At 43.5% G+C, this 15,221-nt stretch overlaps 1 protein-coding gene across 1 annotated transcript in view; it reads right to left on the bottom strand.

Annotated features, from left to right (window-relative positions):
* P2RX5 (purinergic receptor P2X 5) overlaps nucleotides 1–15,221 on the bottom strand; it is a 505,454-nt gene that overhangs the window by 291,059 nt on the left and 199,174 nt on the right. Inside the window, exons 2-3 of the mRNA XM_085649317.1 lie at nucleotides 11,020–11,170; nucleotides 2,951–3,022 (exon numbers count right to left, since the gene is read on the bottom strand). Coding sequence (XP_085505443.1) covers nucleotides 2,951–3,022; nucleotides 11,020–11,170 — 223 coding nt within the window. The remainder of the gene's footprint in view (nucleotides 1–2,950; nucleotides 3,023–11,019; nucleotides 11,171–15,221) is intronic.

The following is a 15,221-nucleotide window of genomic DNA, read 5'->3' as shown; positions in this document are numbered from 1 at the left end:
TAATTACAATACATTTTCTTCCCTTTAAATACCCCTACAAAACCCACAACCCAAACCTAAAATTTAAATAAAAAAATGTAATTGCACAATTAAACAAATTAATTATCTATTAAATATTGTTCTATTAAAAATATAAATATCTTTTACTTATAATTAATTTACTTTCCACCCTGTACCCCTATGAACCCCCCAACCTACACCTAAAATAAAAAATAATTACACAATTAACATGATTATCAATTAAATAATTAATATTAACAACAAATTATTAATTAATTTTGAATTGATGTACTCCCCACACTGTACCCCTAAAAAGCCTCAACACACACCTAAAAAAATTAAATTACACAAGTTAAATAATTAAATATAAATTAAATAATTAATATTAATTAACAGCGAATTACTAATTAATTAAAATGACATTACTTCCCATCTGTACCCCTATAAAGCCCACACCCCACACATACAAATTAAATTAAAAAAGGTATTGCACAATTAACATAATTAATAATTAATTAAATAAATAATATTAATTTGTTAAGAATCATTTATTATAATTAAATTACTTCCCACCCTGTACCCCTATTAATCCACAGCCCACTACAGTACTAAAAATCACAAACATTGATTTAATTAAATTTGATAACTTCTAAAAGTTTAACAACTATATTAAAAAACATCAACAATAATAATACAAAAAATATACATCAGATACACTAAAAATATGTACTGAAATACATAACAATATTTAAAAAAAAGAAATGATAACCAAATATATATTTATATAGATGATATTAATGACTTCGATATTTCAATAAACAATATTATTTGCCTTAAATTCGATATTCCTGACAACGATATTCTTGCAGACGATATTACAATATCAAGATATTGTTTATTCAATATTTTGTACTCAATATTTTGTCTTAACACCGTTGAGGTAAACTACATAGAAGTCCACCAGTTCCCATACCTTCACTTGCCCCTTCCTAACTTAGCCAAATTACTTCACTGAAAATGCTTGAGTCTCACATGGGGTCTTTACAATGGATCATTTTTCAGAGACCGTATCAATACTCTTTGGTATGCACTCAGAGACCAGTTTACACCTCTCATGGTACTTAGTGACATGGAGTGGTACCAACTGACCATCATTTGCTGCTTAGATCCTCTGTAGAGAGCCCTTAGCTGAGATGTCTACAGACTCCTCTCACTTAGGGGGTGATTAGGATGGCGGTCGGACTTACGTCCAGCTGCCACCCTATCGTATACGGGACTGCCCAACAGGCTGTCGGCGGTCCCGCAAAAGGCATTAGGATGCACGTGCCACCACGGCGGACGCAATACCTATCTTTTGCATTGCGGAGGGTGCTGCAGCACATGCTGCAGCAGGTCGAGCATTTGAGACCTCTTGTATATACTTTAGTATATATTTATCAGTCAGTAAAATACCAGAATCACCTTAAGATTCTCTAGATTACAGTCCATAGAAATTGTGTTCCACGGGCACCCGTAGATAATAACATGTTTTTCAAATCTTTTATTTTCAGTGATATGACCATCGAAAGCCCTGATTATTTATTAAAAACAGATCTTTGGACAATACCATTTCCAGCTGAAAGGTCATATTTCTCTCCATGTGTTCCCATGCCTGGCGCATCACGCAGTTTGGTGCTTACTTTCCCTCCATATTAAAAAACAGTAGATGTTTCAGCACCCAGGCTAATGTGCTGCACAGCTAAATACATATAAAGTCGCAAATGCGAGACCGATTGCATTACAAATGCTTGTTTTTTGGGCTACCCCACAATGCCCATTTTTTTATTTTTGCAGATTCAACCCATTATGTCATCTGCCCTATTTTTCAGATGTTTGTCTCTGTAGAATAAATTGCCCAATTGTTTTTGCAGATCAAATACATTTGTTTCCAGGCTTACCATCTCCTCTTTCTTATGTAACGTTCTAAGACATCTTTGTCATACAGCTGTAAATAAAATTGACTTCTATAGCCATTCTGATAATTTTAAGTTCCAGCCCCAAACACATAGGAATTATGAATTTGCATTTTTATTGCAACCGGTCCATCGAGGGTGTGATAAAATCTGCGTCCCCTGGATAGATTTCAGATGGAGAGAAAGGCCAGGTAAATACTGCAAAATGTGGATGGTGGTGCATTAAGCACAAAAATAGGTAATATTATGCCCCATTTTAGGAGGAAAACCATAATAGGTGATAATTAAAGCACATGATAAATTATGCACACCTCGTAATGAGGATCCTAGAGTGCAGCATGTGTAGTGATTGGCTTTGAGGGCCAAAGCCATTGTCTCTGACCCTCTGTCAGCAGTGTGTGCTGGCGTCTTGACATGAATCATAGCTGGCTGTGTGCACATAAAGTAATAGTATGAAGGATCTTTGGATTCTCAAAGGCAGCATCACTCTTTATGGTAGTGTTCCTATCGACCCATAACCGGTGGGGTATCAGGAGATACCTCCCATGTCAGCCAACAGTAGAAGAGGGCCTGTGGTTGTATGTGTCAGGTAGGGTGCGATCGCATACAGTCTTCATTTTATGGTGGATAGACGTGGGAGATCCCCAATCTGGTGAACGTCCTCTACTGCTGCGTAGCGACTCCCACAGGGCACCCTTGACGCAGCCACCACCACTAGAAGTACCTCCTTCACCTCCGCCTCTCACTCAGCTCCAGCGCCCACACCCTTCTTCACTGTGCTCCAAGGCCACTGCCTTGTAGCCTGCTCTGTACCCTGGAGTGATGGCATGCTTTTGCCTTCTAGCTATCTTTGAAAAGCTGTTTCAGCACTCCGCACTTTTGGCTAGGTTCACCCTACGGAAGTACCATATAAATACATACAGAGGTTATGACAGCTAACATCTGTGAGGTGTAAAGAGCAGGGCTAGACTTTTAAGACTTTTAGCTGGAAGACCTACCTCAGAACATGTCCGCTGCCTTTGATTCGGGGTAACTATCAGGTTGGTCACAACAAAGAAGACATTTTCACCCTGGAAAAGAGGACAAGATAATAGATATCAATGAGAGCCCATTGGATGCAAACCTGTATGACATGGATGCTTCCTACTGCAAGCTCAGCACCTTTACTACTAGCCGATAGTACTTGGCCTCTGGATCTGAGAGGGAGACTGCACGATCTGCATAATCCCAAACATTTTATGCTTTTTGGAACTAGGGTTAGACTATTCTTCAAACCACTCTAACTAAGCTCTTTGAAGAGCTGGATGTTAGTCAGATTCTGAGAACTCCAGTGTTAGCTCCCTGTATGGATATTGCATAACTCTTAATGAGAACATCATGACCAAACATTAGGCTTAGGTAAAGGAGAAGAAACTATGTCTTCCTTAAACAATCTCACTTTCTTACCAAGGGCACATCTATAACATAAAATAGACTTTAAACTATTAGCAGACCTAAAAGTCTTCTACACTTCCAGGAACTATGACATTGTTGGGATTACTGTTTGACTCTTCAATGTTGGTGATACTTCACATGAATATACTGAAAACAATCATCACATTTCTAAATATATTAACTAAAGAGAATAAAAGATCTACTCACCTAACAGTACATGAAGACAGTCGTACACGTGCTAATTGGGCCTCATTTACGTGGCCCGAGTGGCACTTTTGCGCCATCGGAGTATCACTTTTTGATGCTCTGGTTGCGCGATGTGCCACAGCATATTTACACAAGGCTACGCAAAGCCACTCTACGTGGCTTTTCATGGCTTGTAAATATGTGCCCTCAACATGCAGAACACTGCGTGAAAAAGGGTGTTCCACGGGTTTTGCTGTAGGTGTTCCCATGAAACACCAATGGATTCTGAAGCATTCCCAGATTTACAAGGAATCATAAACCTGGGAATGCATCAGAATTCTACGCCTCCCCAGGGGAGGCGTAGGAGTGGCGCAATGAGGAGAAATACATTTATTTCTCCTCGGTTTTTCCTCTTTCTATGCGTGCTGCACATGAGAGAAAATGCTTCCAATAATTGTTTTTGTGCAGGAGGGTGTCCTTTCTTGCACAAAAACAATGATCCCGGCAATTCAGGTACCTTTTCAGCATGACGCAAGGGTGTCTGCATTGGTGCATTGTGCGCCAGTGCAGGGGAAAAGTATCTTGTAGATATGACACATTCCTGCCCTTTTCTTTTGACGCAAGGCAGCGCAGCCTGAAGATGCGCTAGACTGCCATGCGTCAATAGTTTGTAAATGAGGCCCTAGCCATTTCCAATATTGATACCAGCAATGCCATTCTACAGGTCTTCTAACAAACATGCTGACAACTATCAAAGCAATACTGTACTCCACTACATGACTTATCTCAGAGACAAAGAAATTCAACATCTTCCCAATTCTAAGGGAACTACATTGGCTTCCATTAGAGGCTTCGATAAAATGTTAAACCATCTGTCTCATGCTGTTATCACCTCACCAAAGTAATAAAATATACACGCTGAGCAGATCTTCTGACAGTCTCAAGAGGTGCAAGAGATACCAAGAGGAAAACCATGCAGCAACTGGAAATTCAGAAATTCAGAATGACCCAAGCCTAATGCAATTATATTCTGGGGCAGCTATGACCACCGTAAACTCCCTACTGATCCACTTAACAACTTCACAGGATATCTTGCCATTCCGAAAAGAGCTAGAGTCACTTTATCAAGGTGTATTTACAAGGAGGAGGAAATGGTGCCAAAAGTTCATTTATGTGGGGACTTTAGCTCATAAATGACTCTGAATGGAGGCAGTCCCTCACCATCAGTGTCATGTTGTGTCCCTACCTTCCCCTGCTTTTTAGGTTTCACCTGCACAGTGCTTGCGCTGTACCTGTAAAATCTCTTGCATTTAATATATCTTAAAAGGGTGCTCTTATCAGTTCTCGTAGCCGAATTACTGTGTAAATTCACTTTTGTGTGGAACTCTATGTTTGTTAGCTTTCCCTAGTTGCATGCATTTATGATACTTCTACTAAAGCTGTTCACACTGTTTAAGCCCCATTTACTGTCAAGATAAGATAAGATCTCTTCCCATGGAAAAGTCAGACAGCTTCTAACAGTATGCTGGAATGCTTGCTTTTTATTACTTAGTTGCGTAAAGCAGATGCTTTAGCCTTAGAACGTTTGTGGCAATTCCTAATCATGCCTCACTACCTTTCTTTGCAGTTTTTAGGCATTATCAGATTGATTTTTTCAACGTAATCTATTTAGCCATTATGATCAAATTCTAAATGTTGTAATAAACATTGCTCGTTAAAAATAAAGTTAATATACAAAAGTTATGCTATATTTTACTACTAAAGATGTAGCCACAAGTGCAGTTACCTTGCAGACAACAGGGTCATGATTTGAATGGTTCAGCAGGTACAGTAGCATCGGGACCAAAAGTTGTCAGAACTCCTCTAAAAGCATAATATTGCTATATTTGACTCCTAAACAGGCAGTCACAATTGCAGTTTCCTTGCAGTTAAAAGGGAGTTGATGTGAATGGTGCAGCAGGTAGAGTGGCACCGGGTCCAAAAGATCTAGGGATCTAAATCCAAATGTCTGCTAAAATATAAAACTAAACAGGCAGTCACAAGTACGGTTACCTTGCAGACAACAGGGTCATGATTTGAATGGTGCAGCAGGTGCAGTGACACCAGGACCAAAAGTTGTCAGAACATCTCTAAACACCTAATCGTTGGTATATTTTACTATTATACAAGCAGTCACAATTGCAATTACCTTGAAGTTAAAAGGAGCTTGATTTAAATGATGCGGCACGTGCTGTGGCAATAGGGCCAAAAGTTGTCAGAACTCCACTAAACACCAAATATTGCTATATTTTACTAGTACACAGGCAGTCACAAGTGCAGTTACCTTGCAGACAATAGGGTCATGACTTGATTGGTGCAGCAGGTGCAATGGCACAAGGCCAAACAGTTGTTAGAACTTCTCTAAACACCCAATATTGCCATATTGTACTGCTATACAAGCAGACACAATTGCAGTTACCTTGCAGTTAAAAGGGGTTTGATCTGAATGATGCAGCAGGTGCAGTGGCACTGGGGCCAAAAGTTGGCAGAACTCCTCTAGACACTAAGGTGCCGATTCCGATCCTGGAAAAATTTTCCCCGTACGACTCGTATCCGGTCTTTTTACCGTACGAATCGTACAAGTAGCGTACAAACTGCCAAGTACGATTCGTATGGGAAAAAGTCCACACGAATCGCATTTGGAAAATTTCCCCACACGTCCTCGGGTCGGAAAAAGTGTCCGACACATCCCCGGACGATTTTATGTACAAATGTGAAAAGTGAAGTCCGAGCGCGCAAGTACGATCCGTCCCGTGCGTCCGATGTTACAACCGTATGGTAAATGCACCGTACGGACCGAACTCCCATAGCAACCATGGAGACATGTGCCCGCATATGCGCCGACCCCCCCCAGCCCCCGTGAGTACGCGCCGAACCCCCCAGTCCCCGTGTACGTACGAGTCGAACCCCCGTGTATGTACACCCGTGTACGTGTGGACCGTACCCCCCGTGTATGTACACCTGTGTACGTACGAGTCGAACCCCCCGTGTATGTACACCCGTGTACATACGAGTCAAACCCCCCGTGTATGTACACCCGTGTACGTGCGGACCGTACCCCCTGTGTATGTACACCCGTGTACGTACGAGTCGTACCCCCACCCGTGTATGTACGGTGCGTACCCCCAGTGCGTACGCACCGTACATACACGGGTGGGGGTTCCACTCGTACGTACACGGGTGTACATACACGTGGGGGGTACGGTCCGCACGTACACGTGTGTACATACACGGGGGGTTCGACTCGTACATACACGGGTGTACATACACGGGGGTTCGACTCATAGGGGGGTTCGACTCGTACGTACACGGGTGTACATACACGGGGGTTCGACTCGTATGTACACGGGGGCTGGGGGGGGGTACGGCGCGTACTCACGGGGGCTGGGGGGATTCGGCGCGTACTCATGGGGGCTGGGGGGGTACGGCGCGTACTCATGGGGGCTGGGGGGGGTTCGGCGCGTACTCATGGGGGCTGGGGGGGGTGGTACGGCGCGTACCGGGCCCCCTAATCTGGTCGTTTCGCGGCGTACTCCGCTTTTCTGGCACTTTTTGGGTGCCGTAAAAATATTGCCGTCCGGACTGCTGTCGGTTCGAATCGTACTTCCTGGTTCGTGAAACGCTGCCTGCAAGCGTCCCGACGTCACGTCGGCGCTTTCCCGGATCACATTTGTTTGTATATTTTCGTCGGTCGGTGTTTTGTACGATTCGTACGGAAATGGTGTTTCCGTGCGAATCGTACTTGCATGTTTGTAATGTTTTTTTCCCGGGTACGAGTCGGACGCAGAAAACGCTCCGACCGACGGTTCGTACCCGGTTTTTCCAGGATCGGAATTGGCACCCAAATATTGCTATAATTAACTACTGATGTAGTGGCACAATAGAAAAAATATAAATAGACACATATATCAATACAAACAAAAATAAATAAATGCAGGCGTATTGTGAAGAATACACGAGTTATGTGTGTCATTTTAATCTGTACTTGGAACAGTGTGAGCATGTGCTTTTAGACCACAGTGCGCAGTGCTTCTGCATTGTATATAGCTACTAAATAAGCAGTCAAAAGTGAAGTTACCTTGCAGAGAGTAGGGTCTTGATTTCAATGGTGAAGCTGGTGCAGTGACACCGGGGCCCAAAGCTCTAGGAAGCCCTCCAAACACCAAATATTGCAATATTTCACTACTGAACAGGCAGTCACAAGTGCAGTTAACTTATAGGCAATAGGGTCATGATTTGACTGGTGCAGCAGGTGCGGTGGCACCGGCCTCAAAAGTTGTCAGAACTCCTCTAAAACACATAATATTTCTATTATACCAATGAATTCTATTATTTCCCTCTTTCATTTCATTTTTCAAATATCTTGCTATTAATTACCCACACTATTCCACTAGTAACAGCACAACATATTGCCTTCTTGTAAATATACTAGTCGTAACAGTTTTAACAGATTTTCTGTATCTTATATTGTACAAATACTCAGCAAGCTACAACGTACAGCAAAAAACAGCTTACTATTAATCAAGTAGACGAAACCTAATGCATTTACCAATGCTTGTTGCTATTGCAGGCTCGTGTATGGCCCTTCTCCCTGTTTTACCTTTTCTTAGTTTCTCCCTTTGCCTTTTTCCCACCTTTTTTTCTGGGGTTTGACTTCTTTCTCCATATAATACCCTACAAACCCTACCCTCTTTCACCTTTCCTCTTCTGTACACTAATATTGTCATATGTCCCCAGACATATGACAACAATTAATGGTTGATAGAACACTATGCAAAGAGTTCTAACAACCGTTGGTGTACTGGCCCAATAGAAACAATAGAAATAGACACATAAATCAATACAAACAAAAATAAGTAAATAAAGGCATATTTTGAGGAATATTCGAGTTATGTTAGAATCATTTCAATCTGTACTTGGAACAGTGTGAGCATGTGCTCTCAGAATACAGCGCATAGTGCTTCTGCATTGCATATAACTGCTGAGGACTGAGGCAAACGAAAGGGACTGGACATGTCTGTGATTCAATATGAACTGTACCCACGTGAAAAGACTTTGTGGAAAATCGGTAGATTTGGGGCATGACTTCATGTCCTGAAATGGCAGTAGTGCTCAGGGATGTCAGTCAACATACTATTAAAATGCTCTAAATTGATTTCATGAGATTGTGAACAATTTGCATTGTCATCTTCATTAGACAGAAAAACTAGGTGTGTCAAGAAGCATAAACAAGCATTTGCAATGCAATCGGTCTCGCCTTTGGGACCTTATAAGTATTTATCCATGCAGCACATTATCCTGGATTCTGCAACCCAGACAGGGGAGCTTGGAGGGGCAGGGGTTTGCAGGGGGGGGTGAGGGTGTACGGGTTGACAAGTTTTAAAGTGCTGCAGCCATGTAAACAGTTGTTTTGAGCTCATACCTTCCACACCAAAGCAGCCGCTCCTAACACATTGCATTGTGTCGGCGATTGGGCGCGATAGTTAGTCACATGATGGTGGCATCTGAGAGGCCAAACTAGCATGTCAGGCACACTAGCACTGGTGTATGCAGGATTGATTCATTAGGAAGGTATGTATGTGCCAAGGCTGGAGCACAGAAGAAGCGCTGCAAAGGGGCTAAAGCTCTGTAGGAACAGGATGAGTTGTAACTTGAATACAGCACCGCCATAGCAACAGGATGGGCTGTAATTCGAATGCATCACCTGCGTAGTAACAGGATGGGCTGTAATTCGAATGCATCACCTGCGTAGTAACAGGATGGGCTGTAATTCGAATATAGCACCTCCCGGGCGCTTCACTTTTCTACACGATTGTACATTGACATTTGACGATTGTTAACCCCTTGAGTGCCCCGCCCTTTCCCCGCCCTGTGCCAGCCCTTTCATTAGCGGGCGGGGTTCATGACGAGATAGTCTCGTCATGGGCACAGCGCAACCGCGGCCCATGTCGGGACCATCTCGTCATGGGCACTCAAGAGGTTAATGTTACACACACGCACATTTCTTGTATTTTGCTTCACTGTGATTTTAGGAGAGAATTTGAACTTTGTTAGTTCGTTCTGCACTAATAAGTACGAATTAATGTTTGTTCATCCACGTGACGTTAAAGGCCTGATTTAGAGGTTGGAAGATGGACACTCTGACCTTATTACACGTGCAGTCCAATCATCAACAATATGTTTCACGGGATGAGTTCAGATTGCTAATGGGTGCGCAGCAACCTCACCAATCAGCAGTCCTGTTCAAGGCAGCGTCATCAATATCATGTCGTAGTTGCAAAAAGAGTAAAAGCACTTGCAGCTGCACTCTACATCTGTGAGCAATGTCCAGGCGGCCTGAAATGCGCTAGAGAAGAGAACTATCACCTGGTTTGCTGCTAATTCCATGTTTAAATAAAGAGTCTGACCTGGGACTTGGACTCGCTCCTTCTTTCTGGTGAAGACAGAGTGGTGTCATTTGAAACGGCGTGGTCATGCCGGGAGTACACACTACCGCAAAGCATTCTGGGAGCACACACCACTGCAAAGCAATGAGCACCCATCTCGCCTTAACTTGGACCTTCTTTGGAGCCTCTAGCAAGCAGGTGAGTTGCAAAAAGGCATCTAAAAAATCCGGGAACAAGGCTGCCATGTCTATTGGAGGGTGAAAGGTTTGCTAGGACGTAGCCACTGGAGGGCAATACATTATTGGAAACAAACTGTTGGACCATGCATGCCAGAATGCATTTGGAAAGATAAGAAAGGCAGGCCAACAAAAAACAAGCTGTGTGAAAGAGTAGCACTACAAAGTGTAGGAGACCCGTGCAGCTGGGAACCGCGATGTGGGGGGAAACCACGGTGCTTACAGGGCTGCAATGCCCATTCAGGAGGAGTGGCCATCACACGCTGTATAGTGTGATGGCCAACCAAAATGTTCTCTTAGTGAAATCGCCGGAAAGAGAGCTAAACATACAAAGGAGGGACATTTACAGAAATGCACCAATAACAAGCTAGCATTTCTGAATGTCACAGGTAACAACCAATGGCAATTGGTGGGTGTGTCAAGGCCCATAGAAGAATATATAACAGGTCTTGCAGACGCTCAACCTTAAAAGCAGAAATGTACTCGTTTCAAGGACTACCATTATAATTTTGGCATTGTAAAATTAAAATCACCTCCAAAAACTACCTTGATGCCAACTAAGTTAACTATTTCAGCCATCACACAGAGCAAGGAACAGCAAACATTTATCATATAGACACAACTCAAGAAGACATTGGCGTCTGCGAATGCCCACCAACTTACTGTTGACTGCCTTAACTCTTATGTTTTTGTGCCCTGGTAAAAAGGAAGGTCCACTCACATATCATGTACTAGTGGGGCACACAGTCACTATGGAATTTGGTGGTTCTGGTGTTGGAAACGTACCTGAGGTGGTATGACATAGTCCACCACATCCCAGAGCCTCTCTCCCAGCTCAGTGGTGTTGGTGAAGGCCACGCCCTTCAGCTTGGTGATTACGGAACTCTGGAGGGACGTGTCTGTGTCTTGATACCCTTTCTTGATGACAAACACCCACCTGTAAACAGGAAACAGGAAAAAAGCGGAATGTATGTGGAAATATGTTTGACAATGAGATGCACAAAAGGCTTCATTCTGACGTTTAGCTATAAGAATGCAAGTGCTCCTGGCATATCAATTACATTTATAACACTGTAATGGAGGGCAAATTCTTTTTTCAATGCTAAGAACTGACTTAAAATGTCCCACTTTGAGCTAAAGTGGGTGTTGCAACTCGAAAATTCTGCGTTCCATACTCTTTTATTAAAAGCTAAATTCGCTGTTTCCTAAGGGAGGCCATCTTTTTGTAAGATGTTTTTGTAAATGTGTGTAAAACATTTGATACAAGTAACAAAAACTGACTGATCGTAGCCTTTTGCAGGAAGTTCATTATTTATTTATCTTTGTAATTCCTTTTTTTGTCGTCATATGCCATGTTGTTTCCGAATGAAACCTCCAAGTTTCCCTTCTAACTTGGTAGTCTGCCCTGTAAGAAACCTTTGAGATGACAGTATTTTGAAAGGAGGTGTTGACTGTCGCGTCCTCTCCCAAAGTGGCTGTAATCATTGGACTAGTTCACCAGTATACCAGCTTCATAATGAAACTCAGGAATCATTATCTTCCATTATTCCTTTTCAACCAGTTAGTCATGGGTTCCCATAACGTAGCCACTTTTTTGGAGGGAGAGCAATATAAATCCATCACATAGACATAAAATACTGACTTGAGCCATTCATATTTTGAAGGGAGTGCAGTTTGACTCCAATATTGACAAATCTGCCTTGTTTCTAGTAAGATTTTATAAAATTTCAGTTTATTGCCATCATTTTACTGCTCTCCAGCTTCTAGTGGCAACCCAAAAATAATTACTTCAATGCTTACCTCAATTAGCTTAAAGAATTTAATTAATACATAAATGACAACAGCATTCACAGATCTATCGATGTAATATTTACGGTGCTGGAGAACAAATGAGCACTTAATCCAACATCTATTAGGCCTGGTCCAGAAGAAAAGTCGGTAACACAGTGATACATAAACCCCAAAAGAGGTATACCCCAAAAGGAACCATATGGTATTATGAAAGTGAGTGACAGGTTACCAACATAGTGATGGGTTAGCCATACAAGAATTTGGGTATGAGAATAGTGTGATGTATGCTCGGAAAGGGTCGTGCATGCCTACTGGAGTTGACAAAACCCAAAACATAAAAGGGTCTGATTGGAGATTTGGTGGATAGAGTACAGTCTGCCATTGTGGAGGTTCCTATGTACATAAAATTGGGTGGACACTGGTTAGCTGCTGTCGGTTTTGAAGACAGTTCACCAAACATTTTACGTTTTTTGGTTTTTCCAAGTGGGCCACGTCAAAAATGTCCATGCAGTACATAGAGAAAAGACACACCTTAAAGGACCTTCTTTGGACCATCCTAAAACAAATCTCCAATGACTCACAGTTATTTGACAAGGAACAAAGTTGGGTTTCCCGATTAAAAACACATAGTAACGAATTGAACGAAGGCATACCCTGGAGCCATTTCTCGTGACTACATCCAAGATGTACTGTGATAGTCAGTCCCCATGTTATGAGAATCTCTTAAAATACCAAGGCTACGTTCCTTGCCCTAACTTCATCACTCTCCAGTAACCTAACTAAAGAAATATGGTATCTACCGCAAGCATATAAATAGATGATACTACAACTATTCATTTAGATTTTGATACAGCCTGATTAAGGTAGCTGCTACTTTCTGGTTTTTGTCCCTAACCATTGCTTGACATTTTGTCATGCCCGTATTCGCCACCTCTGATTTGTGCAATTTTTAGCATCAAACAGAGACTGCATTTTTGAATCATACTCATTTACATTTTACCCTTCTTCATGCCTAGTCAAAGCAACTCAGGGGTATCATGCCTAAAAAATCTTCTCCACAATGACCGAATATTCTTTTTCACAACATTTTTGTCATATTTTCTCCATGATTTCCTTTTCAGCAATCATCATTCAAAATCTACAAATAAATCCTCCTTTTGTGAATTTTTGCAGGTTCCTGACTGTAGACGCGAACCGGCATCACTGGGCGCTGAGCAACCAGGAAGTGGTGCCATTTGTAGGTGGCCATCTTGTGTGAGTGAGCGTTCTAGCTTTCTTGCACATGTGGATGCCGAAGCTGAGTCGCCTGTCATTTAAGGGTTGGGCTTCAATAGACGGGTTATACTCGGAGCCGCGGGTAGCCAAAATGTGCATGGCAGGTGGGAAGCTTTGACAATGTGAGTACAGCATAGCCCTTGGCGGGACCCCTTGACAATGAGCATTTCTTCTTCTTTTTCCCTAATTTTGTAGATTCTCCACTAATACTGACTGTAAGTCTCGCTTTACTTTTTACTCTTTTCAGTGTGTGACTACAAGTGTCCCTAGACCCGTTGAGCTCATGGGGCCAGATTTCGGCTGAAATGATGTTTTTGTGACCTCTTTGACAACTTTCTTAAATGTGGATCACACTCTATAGACAGAGAATGATGGGTTTTTCACCATAAGCACCAAATATAGTGATAAAGTCAAAATCAACAACAATGGATTCAGGAGCATACTTTTGATGACACGGTACCTGTTTTCAAAAGCGGCATGCATTAGAAAGCAACAAAGGTGCCGATTAGGATCCTGGAAAAACCGGGTACGAACCGTCGGTCGGAGCGTTTTCTCCGTCCGACTCGTACCCGGGACAAAAACATTACAAACATGGAAGTACGATTCGCACGGAAACACCATTTCCGTACGAGTCGTACAAAACACCGACCGACGAAAATATACATACGAATGTGATCCGGGAATGCTCCGAAGTGATGTCGGGACGCTTTCAGGCAGCGTTTCACGACCCAGGAAGTACGATTCGAACCGACAGCAGTCCGGACGGTAATTTTTTTACGGCACCCAAAAAGTGCCAGAAAAGCGAAGTACGCCGCGAAACGACCAGATTAGGGGGCCTGGTACGCGCCATACCCCCCCCAGCCCCCGTGAGTACGCGCCGTACCCCCGTGTATGTACACCCGTGTACGTACGAGTCGAACCCCCACCCGTGTATGTACACCCGTGTACGTACGAGTCGTACCCCCACCCGTGTATGTACGGTGCGTACCCCCAGCGCGTACGTACACGGGTGTACATACACGGGGGTACGGCGCGTACTCACGGGGGCTGGGGGGGGTATGGCGCGTACCAGGCCCCCTAATCTGGTCGTTCGAATCGTACTTCCTGGGTCGTGAAACGCTGCCTGAAAGCGTCCCGACATCACTTCGGAGCATTCCCGGATCACATTCGTATGTAACCTAACTAAAGAAATATGGTATCTACCGCAAGCGTGTACGTACGAGTCGAACCCCCACCCGTGTATGTACACCCGTGTACGTACGAGTCGAACCCCCACCCGTGTATGTACACCCGTGTACGTACGAGTCGTACCCCCACCCGTGTATGTACGGTGCGTACCCCCAGCGCGTAGCGCTGGGGGTACGCACCGTACATACACGAGTGGGGGTACGACTCGTACGTACACGGGTGTACATACACGGGTGGGGGTTCGACTCGTACGTACACGGGTGTACATACACGGGTGGGGGTTCGACTCGTATGTACACGGGTGTACATACACGGGGGGGGTTCGGCGCGTACTCACGGGGGCTGGGGGGGTGTTCGGCGCGTATGCGGGCACATGTCTCCATGGTTGCTATGGGAGTTCGGTCCGTACGGTGCATTTTCCATACGGTTGTAACATCGGACGCATGGGATGGATCGTACTTGCGCGGTCGGACTTCACTTTTCACATTTGTATGGTAAATCGTCCGGGGACGTGTCGGACACATTTTCCGACCCGAGGACGTGTGGGGAATTATTCCCAATGCGATTCGTATGGACTTTTTCCCATGCGAATCGTACTTGGCAGTTTGTACGGCACTTGTACGATTCGTACGGTAAAAAGACCGGATACGAGTCGTACGGGGAAATTTTTTCCAGGATCCTAATCGGCACCAAAGTGTTTGCTTTATGCTAAGTATTTTGTACTGTCTTGTTTG

The sequence above is a fragment of the Triturus cristatus genome, chromosome 3_2 (assembly GCF_964204655.1).
Source record: "Triturus cristatus chromosome 3_2, aTriCri1.1, whole genome shotgun sequence".
NCBI classification, from domain to species: Eukaryota; Metazoa; Chordata; class Amphibia; order Caudata; family Salamandridae; genus Triturus; species Triturus cristatus.
This window is presented reverse-complemented; position numbering and strand designations above follow the sequence as displayed.